Here is a 16,887-nt window from a genome sequence, read left to right as displayed (position 1 = left end):
GTATGCATACAGCATGCACAGGTATTCACCTTCGCTCATCAGTTTGTGTGTGGCTACACATGAAACACTTAGAAGTAACTTATATTCAGAGGAAAAAAATTATTTGTATTTTCTCAGTTGAAGTTCTTAACTGGATTTTCCCCAGGACTGCAGCAGAGGTTGGTGTATGAGGTGTGAAAAATGTTTGGATGAGTTATCTGCTGACTCTCCTGACCTGGTTCAGACAGTCCTGATTTTGGTATCTCTTTCTGAAGAACTGCTTTCCTAGCCGCTTTCTTAGGATTTTAGTTTTGGGTTTTTTTTTATTTTTAGGCTTTTCTCCTGGCTGTATTTTGGCGGGGGGATGTATTGGCATTTTTTTTCCCCTTGCTCAGTTGGCTTCAAATGAACCCTGCTGCCCTGGGACCAAGTGTGAAAGGAGTATGCGGGGCTGAGCTAAGAAGGAGCCTCTCGATGCAGGGAGGGCAAGGGAGCAGAAGGAGGCTGCTGAGTAGGTGTTGGAAGGAATAACCCCGTGAACACGTGCAAGGTCAGCCCTGGGGACAATACAAGGAAACCAGCAGGGAGTTGGGGAAAATCATTGTGACCGATTGAAGTGAAAGAAGAGGTGGAAGGTGAATGCACAGGACCATTTTTAGACACACAGAGGTGGCACATCTCACTTGATCCATTTACACATAGGATTCCCTCCTTCCCCCTTCCTTAAGAAATCACAGGTATACTGGTTCTGCTGATCTTTTTATGTGCATCTTTTGGGATGGTTCAGCAGGTTTGTCTAAGTCATGCTCATTAATAGATCCAGATTCCACACATCTTCCCTAAAATCTGATATGAGACTTGTCCTTAGCAGACTTTCTGATGTGCTAGAAACTATGAGGAATTTATATTTTATCTGTTAAAATGTTACAAAGACGTTGCCAGAAGCTGAAAAATTGAAAACAATAGTTTCACCTTAAAAATGCCCCTTGGTGATTGAAAGTTAACATCAGCTTTTGGAATACTGCTGTACAAATGGCCTACAGATTAAATTAAGTTAGAAAATATACTCCAGTAAGCTCATTTTTATAGTTTCAGTTAAAGCTTTTAAATTAAATGCTATGTGTGTCTTAAATAAATAATACCCTAAAAAAGAATTAGGTAGAATACAGGTAGAGGCACACACTTGGATTTAAATTTTAGGACAATTTCATTAAGTAGCTTTTGGGAATGTGGTATGTGCCAAACCTGCAGAAAATCAGAAAAGGGAGTGTGAGTATATTTTGTTAGTGCAAAGTAAGTTACTTGTGGTATGTTATTACTCTCATCTAATTAAACACTATTCTCAGTCTCTTATCTCAAATGGGAAACTAGATCTGAGTTCAGTAGGGTGTAGAGCTCTGAATGCCAAATCAATGTTGTTTCAGTATTCTCCCTTTCTCTGGTAATAATACACTAATTGGTCTAAATATATAGGTAGAAAAAAATTTGAGATTTATGTCCAGGAAACATTTTTATAGCGAGACAAAAAGAAGTGTGATGTTACTTGTTATCATCTTGCTATTTATTTTGCTCTTTTTAGATTGGCCAGTCTGAAGTTTACCTTATCAGTCCTGACACAAAAAAAGTAGCAATTGAAAAAAGCTTTAAAGAAATATCCTTTTGTTCTCAGGTAAGATTGCAGTGTATTCCTTCTCTGTTTTTTTGTTTAAATATTCTCCACTTGTGAATGCTCATGCACTCCTCTCTCCTAGCATTTCAAATGGATTCTCACCCCAGTGGTTTCAGTAATTGCTATTGACAAGTTGCTAGTTAATCAGTAATTTTGTAAAACTGTCATTCTTTTCTCATGCTTTGCATTGTGATTTCTGAGATAAAGACTCACTTCTGTGTGTGGTGGATGAATAATATGAGCTAGAAGGAGCACCCTGGTCAGCTCTGGTTTGAGATTTCAGCAGGCGTGATTCACAGTTGTGCAAATCTGGGATTCTCTGAGCCGTATTTTTCAAGAAGTGATAATGAAAGGAGATAAATGATATGTAAGAGTTTTCTGAAAAATACTTAAATATATTTTTTTCAGAGTATAAATTGCATGTGTGTAAAAGAAGAGAACCCTCTGCTATGCAGAGGTAGTGTGTGTGATGCACTGAGGGCAAGCATATTTCAAAGCCTCCTCATTCACTATTAATCCCTGTTCCTTATCCCATAGAGTTTGCTTCCCTGTCCTTCACTCATTTTCATGGCTCTTTGATTTTTGCATGGATTATGTGAGGGCACAATTTATCTAACGACATTTCGAGTGATGATATTTTGAAAGAGATGCAGCTTACACATGTGAAGATGTGGTAATGGCGTTGCGTAGGTTACACAGGTGTGTGATTCACACTCAGCTACTGCAGGGGCTCAGCAGTGTGAGGGCAGAATAGTCACCGTCACAACAAGGACATGGGACAGCTCGGGCAATTACAGTACTCCTGTATGGGCAGCTGCACTAACTGCTGGCGGGTCCTGTGTACAGGAGCAGAGGACCCTCCCTTGAGAGTTGCTCAGATATCAGCCTGCAGACCGAAACAACTGTTTGTAAAGACATTTCATAGACCAGTTGCTTTTGTTAACTAACCAGTGTCATGATGCAGGGATTTGTCTTTCACTAGCCATTTTCTTTCCTGCAGGACATTATTTGTATTTCGTTTGTGTATCAGATTTGATTCAGTTTAAGTGAATGGGGAAATTGAATTTAATCCATTAAACTAGTATAGAGTCCTTAGAGAACACTTAATTCCTTTAAAACGTGTAACAGATCATTTTTGTTTAAAACTCTGAGAAATTAACCTGAACTATAATTATGTAAATAAACTTACATTTATTGAGGAATGGATGTTCCTGCTAGGTTAACTAAAAATTCACCTTGAATTAAACCAATGCAATGCTTGTTTGCACTGTGGGCTTGGGTGGGAATAAGACCTAGTATACCAGGATGTGAATTGTGCCAGTCTTTCTTGCACTAGGAGCTATTTTGCACTTGGCTTACTCGCATAGTGCAGGTCTACTCAGTGCATCACAGGCTCTGGTCTTAATGATATTTGGGCAAAACTTTTTTTTTTGCAGTGGGTTTATTTACCTGTTTTTAAATATAAGGAATATGATTTGCTGTTATTTGCGTCTAGCTTTTTTAGATTGGTTTGGGGTTGGTTTTTTTTTTTTTCATAAATGACTGTTTTTTAATTTGATGAGGATAGCTTTCATCACTAAACATACAGGTGCCTATTCTGAAAATTTCAGAGTAAACATAAGTAGTGCATGCTGTCAGATCAAGAGCTTTGAAGAGAACTCCTTGATCACAGAAAAATCTTTATCCCCATGTTTCCTTAGGCCGCCTCCTTAGGCAGGAGCTAGTTAGGTAGACTTTGTGACTTGCCCTGAAGTTCAGCAGACGGTTGTGCTCCTTAGACCAGTAGAAGTGAGATTCTGGTTGAATTCTCCCCTCCTGTCTGAAGAATGTGCTACTGGGCAGATGTTATGTCAGTTGGGCAAATACTGGTATTGGGGTACAGAAGGCTTTTCCCCCAAGTATGCACATTTCAGAAGACTTGACAGAACGATCTTATGGACTCATCTTGATCATACAAGAACTTTAATCATCTTTTCTTGAAGGCACTGGAGTTAAATTATAAGGGAGATCAGAATCAGTACTTAATTTCCAGAATGCCCAATCCATTGGTGAGACATTATAATGGCAGAAAGAAGTATGTGGTCCTGGGGCAGTATCTGAATTAGCTAATCTGAAACAGCTAAAAGCGTTTGCCAGCTCCTGGTACCTCACAGTTTTGTGGGCAGGACCATGATCCCAGCTGGGTTTCCTCCACTGTAGCAGTTGGGTTTTCAGGAGAAGAAATGGGCTTTCAGAAGAAGAAACATGGGCAGGGGGGTTAGAGAGGGGGTTCAGTGTGTTCTGTACACATCTCTGATGTGGATGATGGAGGGAGAGACTAAGCGGCATCAGCCTGTTCTTGCTTTATCACATAGCTGCCTCCTAAAATGCTTAGCCTGGACATCCAGTGGAGCTACAGTTGGAGAAGGTGCAGGATTTATGTCGTTTGAATGTCCTTCTGATCTTTTTGTTCTCATGGTGTATTAGTGCCTGATGTTTGTGTAATAAAGCCTTTGTTATCCATGTGTAATCGTCACACTCCAACAAACCAGATACCTCCATGTACATTAAATCATTTTCCTTCATTCAGCTGGCATGCTCTGAAGGTTTATTGTTAGTATTTCGAATGATAAGACAGCATTGTTCGGATTGCTTAAGGATATTCTGATGCTATAACATATTCTTTTTTGGGACACCTGGCCATTCTGTTTTATAGAAGTATTCACTTTTTATGCTTTTTAAGTGCTTTTTTAAAATGTCGTCTTCGTGATAAAAAGACAAAGAGAATATTCAGTGAACCTTGCTGTGTTAACAAGGAAAAGCAAAAAAACCCAACAAAAAAGTCCTGCTTGGCATCTTCAGATTGTTTACATTTCACTGAAATTTCTGATTTACTGTGATTCATTGTTATGATTTTTGATACAGTAGCTTATTGCCTCTCTTTACCTGACTTTAATATTGTTGTGCCATGACAGCTAGAAGGTAGTAAAACGGTGCTGTGTGTAATTGAATTTCTATAAACAGGCTCTACCACTGTGCATGTAATTCATCGTCATAAGTTTGTTGTTTTTTTTTTTTTTTTTACCAAGAGTGATGCACTGAGGAGACATGCACTGGGATCACCTAACTCTACTCATCTGAAAGTCTTTTCATAAAAGAAAAAAAGTTGCCAGCAATTAAAAAAACCTTCTTAGCATTTTACCAGGATGTGCTGCTTATCTGCTGTTGCGAGTAGATTGTGCCTGAATTTGCATGCCTTTTAGGAGAAATAAATGCTTCCATGAGTGATCTTTAAGTGATGTATTTAACCATTTTCATTTTTTAACTAGCCAAGCTTTACTTTAGATGAAAAAAAAAAATGTTTATCCTTTTTTCACTATTGGTTTGATTTGCTCTTACAAATGTAAAGCAATTGTTGACTGCGTAAACAAAAGACAAGAAAAACGGAGCGAGCTTTTTCCCCTGCTATTTCCAATATTGAGTAAAATACATCTTGAATAGTATTTCTTCATCCCTGTAAGTGTTTTCCAATGGACCTATTATAATTCAGTCATTAAAAAAAAAAAACAAAACCAACGACCAACCTCTAACTTAAGTGAAATTTAAACGATTCATGAAGTAATAGGTTCTATAACATAATAGATTTTTTAATGGCCAGATGACTTTAATGTAGCTGAACAGAGATATGTGACCTATCTGTGATGCTGTTGGGCCTTTCATGCTTTTGTTACTGCAAAAATACAGGTACTAAACATTGAAAGTAAATATGACTGCTTCATTACTGTTGCTTTTGTGCTAGGGAATTAGACATGTGGATCACTTTGGGTTCATCTGCAGAGAGTCTTCAGAAAATGGAGGCTTCCACTTTGTTTGCTACGTGTTTCAGTGTACAGATGAAGCACTGGTAAGTGAAAGAGAAGAGCAGCCTAATAGAATATTAGGCCCTAAAATTCTTCTATTGTTCCATGCTCTGTGTTTTACTGAATGTCTTCAAATCCTGCTCCACTCAGAAATATAGTTATTTCAAAAATGTAACTAACATAGCAGTCTGCAAAGGAACTTTTAATTTGTTTTGAAAGCAGAAGTTAAAATTCCCTTTAAAATCCGATAAAACTTCCTTTCATTGCACAAACTAAGTTAGACTGTATGCCTCTTTTTTGGAAGAGGGTTTTTTCATAGTGTACCTGTAAGAAAATCAGGACTACGCTACTGTGCTCTAGGTCGCGCCAGTGTGTCACAACTGCAGTAGGCTTTTTTAATCACAGACTAGAAGAGATTTCTAGATAGAGATAGTATCTTTTATTAGACCACAGTAATAAAATTGGGTGGCCTGGAAGAGGTAGGACTTCACGATGAGTTTTGTTTTGCTTGTGTGTTTGTGCGCAGAAAGGACACGGGAACAGCTTTTCTTTTTAATCGTAACCACGTTCCCAAATAAGTGGCAGTATCATTCTAAAAGTCTGTTGTGTTTGTGTTAAGGAAAACAGAAGCTCAGTGGAGGAGTGAAATTCTGTTCTTTTGCACTCTATTCTTTTCAGGTTGATGAAATCATGATGACATTGAAACAGGCTTTCACCGTAGCTGCTGTGCAACAAACTTCCAAGGCACAGCCCCAGCTCTGTGAAGGATGTCCTATGCAAAGCTTGCATAAACTCTGTGAGAAGATAGAAGGTGAGGTTTAAAGAACTTTCTGGTTGAATATTTTTTCTAACAATTTTACTGGGGGACAGTCTTACATGTGAATGTAAGGGAATGAATGCTTAAAAAGAGCTTGGGACTTGGGATGGAGGGTTGAAAGCCAGTCTTTTTATTTAGAGGACTGCAATGTAAAGTTATCTGTAAGGTAATAAGAATTTTCTAACACAAGTTAAACTCCTTTCTTGTATTTTAGTTGAATTTTTGAAAACTAATTAAGAGTCTAAATATTACTGAATTGCAGCTAGCTTGGCTTTATTAGGTGTATAAACACAAAGGATTGTAGATAAGGAACTTCTGAAGAATATATGCTGCAGTAGCTATGACCTGCTGTCCTATTGAATCCACTTAGATACTGGCATTACACTACCACTAAACATGAACCAAACGGCGAGCTTTTAATATGCATGTCTGTGGTGTTGTTGACCTATGCTTCGTGAAAATGCAGCAGTTAGAATTGTAGTTGTTGCCCAGAAAACAAGTTCAAGATAAAAAAAAAACCTCTTTGTTTTTCAGCAGATTTCACAGTTACGTTTTGTTCATTTAAGCAATGTCTGGGGTGAATAAAGGGCAACAGCAGCTTGTCAGATCACATGGCAGTAGCTTGTTGGACTAAAACCTATGTAGTATTAATTTGATGAAACTGGAGAACTTCCAAAACTACTTTTAACTCTGTTTTGGTCTTCAGCTAGCTATGATTTTTGAGAAGTTTCTTAAAGGCAAATGATTCTTAATGCCTTTAATCATACCATCTGGTTGATCATATCATCTGCTTCTTTTTGAAGGAGAAATGCCATGATCAGAAACTGCAGTACAAAATACTGTTGATGGTTTGCTGTTTTTCCACAGAAAATAGAGGAAAGGAATTTAATCCAGGATGAGAGCAGAAAAAAAAAATCTGAATGACAGGGTAGTCTGCTTTAGACTGTCGGTAAATGTTTTCAGCAAGAGGCAAAGCAAGAACCTCACTAACATGCAATAAATTCACTCTTTTTCAGAAGAGGCCAAGGCATAAAAATTGGAGAAAATACATGGAAATTATATTTATACCACAAAGCAAAATCCAAGCAGTACTGCATAAAACACCAACAAAGCAGTCTGCTAAAAATGCAGTAGACTGTGGGTTTATTCTATCTTGTGTGATAATGGAATCTTCAGCTAAGAGTATAATCCTGGTCTGTGCTCAGTAAATCTCCTCATTGCAGAGTTCGTGTCCCTCATTTTAAAGACATGAGTTCAGTAGTAGCTTTAAATTAACCTAGAGTTCTTTCTAATGCCCTGTTATGAAATCAGTGCAATGGGTCAGCTCAAATAACTGATGAGCTTTGGCTTAAATTGTGTGCATATTTATGTGATTGATTAATAATGACAAATTTGACCCTGTGATTTGTTCTTTTTTGTTCCTCTTGGTAGGGTTACACCCTTCTAAGACTAAACTAGAACTACAAAAGCATCTAACAACACTAAATAACCAGGAGCAGGCCTCTGTTTTTGAAGAAGTTAAGGTAAGCTCTTCGTTTCCTACAAGATTTTAAAGCAATTGATGTTTTTTGCTAACATCAGTGTGAAGCACCAAAGTTATTCTCATTTTTTTGTGAATTTTTCATTGTCTTTATTTAATAGACTGTTAATGACCTTGTGCTTTAATTTTAATATCATTATTTTTCTAGAGCTGTTAAAAACTTGTCTTTTGATGAAAATAGCTTATTTTACTCATTTTTCTTCCCCTAATACTACTTGTTTTCCATGAAAATGTTGACTTCTCACTGAGTAAAACTGCATGCATTTTTTTGTGGGTGAAGGCAGTAACTGGTACTGTGAGAACATTCAACTGTTACTTTGACCAAAACAAATTACTGTAACATTCCCAGATCAGAAAATTTCCTGCCTAAAATTTATCCTAGATCTTAATACTTGTCAAACTAACTAAAAAAGTTTAACTTTCTATTTTCTGAACGAAATCCATTTTAGCACAGAGGAAAGCATAGTTGGATTTAAGACAGATGATGAATATTGTAGGAAATGTCGTTGGGCTTGGCACACTATTGAAGATTAGGAAATTTCAGACTTTTTTAAAAATAATGTTTCCTTCCTCTCTTGAGTCATTTCAGTCTCTTTGTGTGTTTCCATGTGGCAGTTTATCATCCAGTACCAAATTTGGAAGTTACTCTGTGGGAGCGATTCCATGAGCTAAGTAATTTCTTAGTATACAGCAGCTAGCTGGCACTGTTGCCTTTTAGTATTCTGCACACATTTTAACTGTCTAAAGCTTCTAGTGGTCACAGGAAACTGTTAATTGCTTCTGGTGAGAGTCTGCAAACAATTAACTCGGTAAAACCAAGGGTAAAGTACATCTCTCCTGTCTATCTTTTTCAGCTGATTTTTTGAGTTGGACTGCCTGAAATTTTAGTTGTTGCATTCTTACAGCTCCGTATGTTGTAACCATGATTTGCATTTTTATAACTTTCTAAGGGTATTTTTGTTAATCTGATGTGCTACCCTGACATTAGCTAATTCATACTGTATGCTCTGTATTACATCGATAGGCTTAAAACAGCATATGCTTTTCAAAAGCTAGGTTTCTGGGATCAAATTCTCTAATAAATTGTTTTAAAAACATTTTCTCTTACAATAATTCAGATCTAAATAGAATGCAGCAGAGACAAATATGTTCACCTTGTGCACTAATTTTTTAAAAACGTATCATTTCCCAAAAATGAAATGTCCAATGAGAAGGATTTCTAGGAGAAGGGTTGTGCATCATAACTGCAGGACAGTACTTCATGTGTGCTCCAAACTCAGAACTACAGTGTTTTGGTTTTCTTTACATCAAAAGCAAATTGGCAAAAATATTTTTTGAAGTCTTTATTTGCTTGTGGCAATTTGATACCTCTACAGTTGTCCTTTATCTTTCATGTAAATTCTGTCCTGTGTGAAGTGAGGTCAAGTGTTTCTCTGGCTGTATTGCTGCTTTGCGTGGGACACTGGTGTCCTCTGGTGGACTGCAGTGGTAGCATTAACCAAGTTAAACTTCTTACGCTAATGACGTATTGACAGTGACAAAATGAAAAGAGTAAAAATTTGCTAACTGTTATACAAATGTATAATTACTGTGCTTTTGGTGTTTTCAATTAAAGAAATTAAGACCAAGAAATGATCAAAAAGAGAATGAGTTGGTTATCTCTGTTTTGAGAAACATGTATGAAGAAAAACAGAAGGACCATGTTCATGTTGGAGAAGCGAAACAGGTAAGTAACCATTCAGTTTTAGTTCCTGTAATGAGGAGCCAGGAAAAAAATCTTCCATTCCATTTTTATATCTTTCCAAAGGCAAATTTCCATCACTGGCATTTTGGAACTTCAAACTGTAGGAAGTGGTGAACACTGGTTTTGCTTATGATTCATAGGCTGTTGTCATGCGCCAAAACAGGCATATCTCAGATTTTGAGGTACCCAATACAGTCTGATTTCAGGCCTAGGGGACAGAGATGCACACAAGGTAGACCACTAATTTGGTTGTTTCTTTCTTCTCATTACAATGAAAATTCAATGTATGTGAGAGAAGATGTAATGAATTTGAAATTGCTCTCAGCTGATCTGTGGCATTTGCCATCCCGCTGTCTGTCTGTGTGAGTTCAGTGTCCCGACAACACATTGGATTTGATCCTTGATAAAGACTATTACATTTACTCGATAGCTGGAAGTTATTTCTTGTGTGCAAACCACCATTTGAAGTGGCCTCAAGGAGGAGTAGCTGAGGAGGATTGCTGCAGAAACAGCAGCAGAGACTCATCTATTTCCAAATAGCTGAGCTACCTTTCATTCTGTATCGGGTTGCATCAGTGCTGTTTAACTGGCTATTTATACAGCACGGTTAAGATTTTTCAAAAGGGACTAATGATTTTGGATGCCTTGGTTTGTGACTGACTAACTTGAGACATCTCGAGGAGGTCTGTATTTAAAAGAGGATCAGACCTCATTCTCTGGAAACTTTCAGTTCCCATTATTTGACCCTTTTAAAAATCTTGGCTGTCCCACCACTGCCGGGCAGTAGTTGTGATGACTGCTGTTGGCCATTTGTGATATACTGAATGAATATGGAATGAATATGGAATGAATATATGGGAAGTAATTAGACCCCTGAAGAAATTGGGGAAATAGCAGCAGGTCTTCATTTCCTGTTTTTTCACTTTGTTAATCTCTTCTCCTTTTATGATTTACTGGCTAATTATTGACATCCCTGAGAAAGCAGGAAGAAAACTTTGCATAATTTGTTCTGATTTCTTGTCTTGGGCATCTCACCAGAAATACGTTTTTAAGAAAAAAAACATTGTAGTTATGGCATGACAGGAAGAAACATTGCCTGAGGTCCTCTATCATCATGCTTGAAATATTTTTATTTGGTCTGATGCCAACTGATTATCAAGTAGTTGTCCGTCACGAATGGCTTGGAAATAGAGATATACGAAACACGATAATATCTTAATATGTCTTCAGTGTGATTTGAAAATTCCTAAGGCCTGCTGCAGTCTGTTTGCTCAGTTCCTGGAACCAAAATTGGTTAATCTGACACCTGCAAAGATGCCAATGCTCTAAGAACAGAGTTGACTTGCCCTCAGTCCACCATTTGTCTTAGCATAGCATTTTATATTTACTCTGATAATTTATCTCCAGAGCTGTGTAATAGCAGGTACCTTTGAACATGTGCTGTCGCAGTGTTATTTGTCTCAGCAATCATTAACCCATGACATCCTGACGTCTCTGTTCCCTTCTTTTCCGCATAGGTGTTCACTTTTGTGCTTTTCATCACTTTTTTTTAAATATGTTTAAATCAGGGGAGGAAAAAAATGAAATGTTATAATAGGATCTTATTTAACTAAAATGACCTTCAGAATAAGTGTCTCTTTATAAGAACATAATAGCAGGCAGCATCTGATTTGCCTTTTGAGGATAAGATGAGCGAAGGTAAAAAGAAAATACAGAAGCCTGTAACTTTGTCGTACTGGGAATAGGATGCTTTAAAATTACATCTAGACAGGAGTATTTGGTGATGGTGATGATGTGCTGCTCAGCTGCCCACATCTTAATAGTTACATAGATCAAGCATTCAGATCTGTGAAATGAGGGCCAGGTAGAGGGGGCTACGGTGCCTGGCAGCCTCAAGATGAACCCCCAAAAATAACAGTGAAAACTCTGCTCTGGTTTCTACTGCAGGTGTTAGGTGTGGATGGTAGTATTTGCATCGTAGTGTCATTTTTGTATTCACTACGCTAGTCTTCGCAGGCACTAAAAATGGACTGAAATATTTATTTAAAAAGCAAAACTCTCAATAGACTGTTAGCTTTAAGGTGGAAGTGTCTCTACTGGTGAAATATATAGAAGAGTTAGCTTGTTATACACCTTCCTGGCCCTTAGAAAGCCCTATTTTAATATAATGGAGACACTTGAGTGTTCTTTTTAATGATAAGCTTCATCAATTTTGATTAATTTCTTGGCTGAAGAAAAGTAAATCCATCAGAAATCTCTAACCTGTTACACTTAAACATTTAGAATTTGTACAATTGTACTTTGGCATTAAAAGAAATTTGTCAACACAGCCATAAATCCCTATCAAAATGGCAATTCTTCTGAAGCATGCTACTACACTCAACACGTTTCCTTTAAGAGATTTCCTGGTCTTATGTTATGATAGTTTGTTAAACTTCAGTGTATGTATCAGTAGGGGAAAAGGCATGAAAAACCAAGGACACCAGATGAAAGTATTGATTCAGATTACCAAGGTCTTGAGACTGTTCACTGAGATTCTGCTCCTTGCTGTTGAGTATTTCACATTTATGTTTTTAAACACTTGCAGACTTCACAACCCCCTGCTGAGAATGCTGTAAATGAGGCGCCCAGCAGTGCTCCCAGATTCAGATTAGATATGTTAAAGAACAAAGCAAAAAGATCTCTGACAGAATCATTTGAAAGTATTTTATCACGTGTAAGTATCTTCATGTTTATTGCCTCTGAACATGATTTTATTGTTTTATTTATTTGAATGATAGAAAAGTCATATTGTTATCCTTCCAGGTTGTAGCCAAGTGGTTATTAAAGGCACAGTGACAAAAATATTTGAGCGTACATGTTAGAAGGAGACAAAACAAAGCAGGGCTTTGGTAGAGAGAATACCAAGTCCTGGAAGAAGTGAACTAATTGCTAGATAAGAAATAGTGTATATAGGTATTTAAAAAAATTAATATGAAGTTGAGCATGAGAACTTACGAAAAGCAGCCATTGTTTTATTTCTCTTTCGGATTTAGAAAATTTTAAAAGTAATTATAATTGTTCACTTCTCTTTATGTAGAAGGAAATGATTAGGGAACTGACTAAGCATTCCTAACGAGATACTATATATTAGTGACAGAGAACTGATGAATAATGGGGCATCTGAACTTTTAAATGCTAGAGATTATTTGAAGGCAAGGATTGTAAAGAACTTCAGAAGGCACTAAGAATATGAAGGCATTTATGCGATATCGCATCAGGTAAAATTCGTTGTAAACAGTGTCTGGCAATACCTATTAGTGGGAAAAACTTGAGCTCCTATGTGATAGTGATCCCCAAGAAAATATGTTGGGAAAATGTTTGTCATGAACAGATGGCTGAAAGTATCTGCTGAAAGTATACAGTAGCGGTTAAGAAAACAAATCAGATGTCAAGTTTAAGCACTACTTAAACCTATGGAGTGTCTTCTCATTCAAGTATTCTTTGTTTTGCACCTCATGGAAAAAGTCTGAGGAAAATAGTGGGAGACTTGGAAAGACTTTTGCTTGACAAAGGGTTAAAAAAATCAGACCTTCTCCCTTTTTTTAAAAAAAGAAAAAGATAGTTGTGACAGAATGCCAAACAACAAATGTTAAGTAACAAAAGTTGGGCATTCTCATTTCTCATCAGCAAACAGTTAAATTGAAGCAAGATCTAGTACAGTTTATTGGCTCATAGACATGCAACTTGTAGTGACAAAACTAGGCTTTCAAAGCTTATTTCAGATATCGTATCTAACCTGTTCCTATGAAACAAATGATGGCAAAAGCATGTTCTCCCTGTTATAATTATGCACATAGAGAGGATTTTTAGTTGGATATCTCCCCTCATTACTTCCCACACAGCATTTCTAGAGTTCACCCCTATAAAATCCTGCTGTGGGTGTGTTCAGGATGTGAACCGTAATGTCAGTGTTGTTACACTAACTATAGTAGTTACTGTTCTAATTTTTGCCAGTTTGTCCTGACTGGCATAAGTTGTCTTCACATGAGGACAACAACATATTGGTTGCATTTTCACTGTCATGGCTGTTTTGATGGAAATTCTTGATTTTGTTCAGATCTTAGGCAAAACATTGTGTCTGAGCTTCCAGGAGCGAATCGTCTCTATCGTGAATAACTATAACATTTTATATTTTACCTTGAGTAACAGTTCAAAGAGAACATAAGCCTTAACATCAGAACATAAAAAAAATGATACCATTTAAGGTTAGGAAGATACAAGTTCCATAGTTGTGTTAGCACATAAGAATCCATCAGTAGGTTTCTTGATAGTTCTCTTGGTTACATAAAAACATTAGGTGAACAAATTATACAAAAATATTGTTGAACAGATTATACAAAAATATTTATGCTTTCTGATTTATAGGCATTGAAATGATAATAGCAGAAATTATGTTTTGCTGTGTATTAAATTTATATGGTTTTAAGTCCTTTGTGGTAGGCAGCCTTTTCATTTCTTTGTATCTTGGTGAGAAGTACCTAGTGTGAAAATTTCCTGTTTGGAATACAGAAGGTACTTTAACAGTAGTTATAGTACATGCGTGCAGTATGTGATTATGCACATATCATGCAAAGCACATCATTGCCCATGAGAATTCCTTAATTCCACAGGATCCTTTAAAATGTCAGTGACTGTCCTGAATGAAACCTCTGTTTCTTACAGGGGCAAAGGCTATTCTTAGGCATTTCAGGAAATTAAATTTGATACAGCCTTTGAAAATTACAGATTCTGACTATGCCACACAAAACTCTTCTTGGTGTGCCCCGTATATTATTATATAACTGCTAGTGTGCTTTATCTCTACAGGGCAGTAAAGCCAGAGGTCCGCTGGACAGTTCTGGTGCTGTGGATTTGGACAGCTCCACGTCCAGTACCTTAAGCAGCCCAAGTAAAGTAAGTAAAGCCTGTGGTGAATGTACATATTTAGAAACTTTAGATAATATTCCCTGAAACAACTAGTCAGATGTGAAGTGCTGTTACCGACTGCTCATATTGGACCTGTTCTGTTCTAACATCTTGCATTTTGTTTTGATTATTTTTTTGGAGTAGACAGGCTAAGCCATGGTGTGTGAAAAGAAAGAAACCCCAGAACAGCCAAACAGTATGATTAAAAAAAAGTATCACAGAGTGGGGGGGGAGGTATGTCCTTTTTTTCCTACCTGTAAGAGTTCTGTTGCCACTTGGTGATCTATAGGGTGTGTCTTTATTCCTGTGCCAAGTCCCTCTGAGGGTGATGGAGCTGCATTCATTGCAGGCAGCCTCTTGGATCAGCGACTGCCTTCCCCCTCTCCCCCCCCCAGCTTGAAGCAGTATTTAAGTGTTTTAGAATTTGCAAGTTGGTTACCAAATCATTTTTCATTTATGTCACATGTTAGAATGTGTGTGAGTCCTCTGAGGGACAACTTGAACAAAGTAATTTCCCTGTTTACTCTGGTAACTGAGATTCAGGCTAAGAAATAGCAGTCACATGTCAATACAGTGGTGACATGTAAGATGCTGTTATCTGTAGAGTTTCGCAGGAGATTTCCATACTTTTTGACAAGATGGGACTCATAGTAAATCTGTGTTCCTGTTCTCCAGAAGTTTCAAGTTGCTTTCAGGCCTTTCATTCTGTTCCCCGTGCTATAAAAAGGAGCAGTGCAATTGAGCCTTCATTTGAATTAGAAGTGCCTTGTACTGTATATAAACATACATTTTGTATGTAGGTATCTTATCGCATGAGTCTATATATGTGAAATAAAATATTATATGACATCATCTGAATCTTGCAACAATGTGCGGCAAAACAAATGCAACCATTACCATGCTGCTCATCCTAATCTGGTTGGCTTCATCCTGAAAGTACATACCGTGAATGCAGGATTGCATTCATAAGAAACATAAAACTAAAACAAGAAGTGGAGTAATTTCCCCCTTTGCGTGGTTAGAAAGTTTTAGTCTGAATAAAACAATATAAACAAACAGCATAGAAGAAGCTAGTCTTCTTCCCTGGGGGCAGTGCAGACTTGGATACAACTACTGATTCTGCTCTAGTGCCTAGTCACCTACGGACTCCTGACTTCAGGTAATCAAGAGTCTGCTCTTTCAGCTTATGTTTTTGAAAGAATGGCTGACTCTGGAGGAAACACATGAGGTGGAGAATGAAGAAAAATACATGGTTTTGGACTGAAACAGGCATCTAGTCATAGGATTAAAGTCCTTTATGTGAATCTTCAGGTAGACAAGAGGAATATTTTATTGTTAGATGGGGTACTAAATATACGGTACTCTGAAATGCCACCCTTTTCATTGCTGTCACTGTTACCCAAACCTGACCCAACTGTTCTGTTCTGACCCCATTCTTCTGACTTGTACTCAACATGCTGTAAAATACAATTACTCTCAAAATTACTTTTTCTCTGTAAAATGGAGGCTGTGATTTGTTGACCTAAATGATTAATAACAAAGACATAAAACATCAAAGATTCTTTCTTTGAGCTATCATGATTAAAATGTGCAAGGTTGAAGCAGGTCTCTGTGGGATGTGAATAATGTCATGGAACTGCAACCTCAAAGACTGATTTTAAACCCAGGTATTGATAACCTTATTTTTTGCACTGCTAGGAACCACCATTGTGTGAAAAGGAGAAGGACAGACTTACGGTTCCTACAGAAAACGCTGTCAAGACCAGTGGATCAGTGGGTGATCTCTCCAGAGATGCAGATGATTCTCCTGTTGAGCAGTCTGTTACATTACCTCAGCAAAGCTTTCGGAGGCGAGCAAACACACTGAGTCATTTGCCAACAGAAAGCCAGGAATCTCTGGTACCTGTTGAAACATCACCGTCTGTTCCCCAGAGGAAACTTATGAGGTATCACTCAGTGAGCACAGAGACTCCTCACAAAAGAAAGTAAGACTTATTAAAAGCAGGCTATGATTTTGTTTATTGAGGGCATATTTGGGGATCATAATTGCATACCAGGTATGTCCTCTTAATGGATAAGAAATGTATCGCAGCAGTGTGTCACTCTTTGGAGGTTTGTAGGTATCCTGTTTAAAAACACTTTTAGCCCTGTGTGCTCCACAGGGAGAGAAAACACAAGATGTGTAGTTCCACAGTATATGTCACAAAATTAAGTGTAAGCACAACATAGGATTGCTCCTAAGGAGTTCGATTATATTTTTGCAAGCAATATTCAGTAATTTCTGTTGTTTTGATCTGCAAGCAGTATAAATAAATTCTACTTCTTGTTGTCTATTTATAGAGAAAAATCCAG

The 16,887-nt window shown here is 37.4% G+C and overlaps 1 protein-coding gene across 2 annotated transcripts in view; it reads left to right on the top strand.

Annotated features, from left to right (window-relative positions):
• The window catches only part of TBC1D1 (TBC1 (tre-2/USP6, BUB2, cdc16) domain family, member 1), a 112,165-nt gene that overhangs the window by 50,579 nt on the left and 44,699 nt on the right, over positions 1 to 16,887 (top strand). Inside the window, exons 3-10 of one of the 2 annotated variants that reach the window (XM_009321388.1) lie at positions 1,559 to 1,648; positions 5,427 to 5,531; positions 6,166 to 6,298; positions 7,736 to 7,827; positions 9,460 to 9,570; positions 12,176 to 12,304; positions 14,437 to 14,523; positions 16,234 to 16,481. In XM_009321388.1, coding sequence (XP_009319663.1) covers positions 1,559 to 1,648; positions 5,427 to 5,531; positions 6,166 to 6,298; positions 7,736 to 7,827; positions 9,460 to 9,570; positions 12,176 to 12,304; positions 14,437 to 14,523; positions 16,234 to 16,481 — 995 coding nt within the window. Of the gene's footprint in view, positions 1 to 1,558; positions 1,649 to 5,426; positions 5,532 to 6,165; positions 6,299 to 7,735; positions 7,828 to 9,459; positions 9,571 to 12,175; positions 12,305 to 14,436; positions 14,524 to 16,233; positions 16,521 to 16,887 lie in introns of both variants that reach the window. The other variant, XM_009321387.1, reaches the window with a different exon arrangement.

The sequence above is a fragment of the Pygoscelis adeliae genome, unplaced genomic scaffold (assembly GCF_000699105.1).
Source record: "Pygoscelis adeliae isolate BGI_AS28 unplaced genomic scaffold, ASM69910v1 Scaffold133, whole genome shotgun sequence".
Lineage (NCBI taxonomy): Eukaryota > Metazoa > Chordata > Aves > Sphenisciformes > Spheniscidae > Pygoscelis > Pygoscelis adeliae.
The sequence above is the reverse complement of the archived record's forward strand: the minus strand, read 5'-3'. Positions and strand labels throughout refer to the sequence as shown.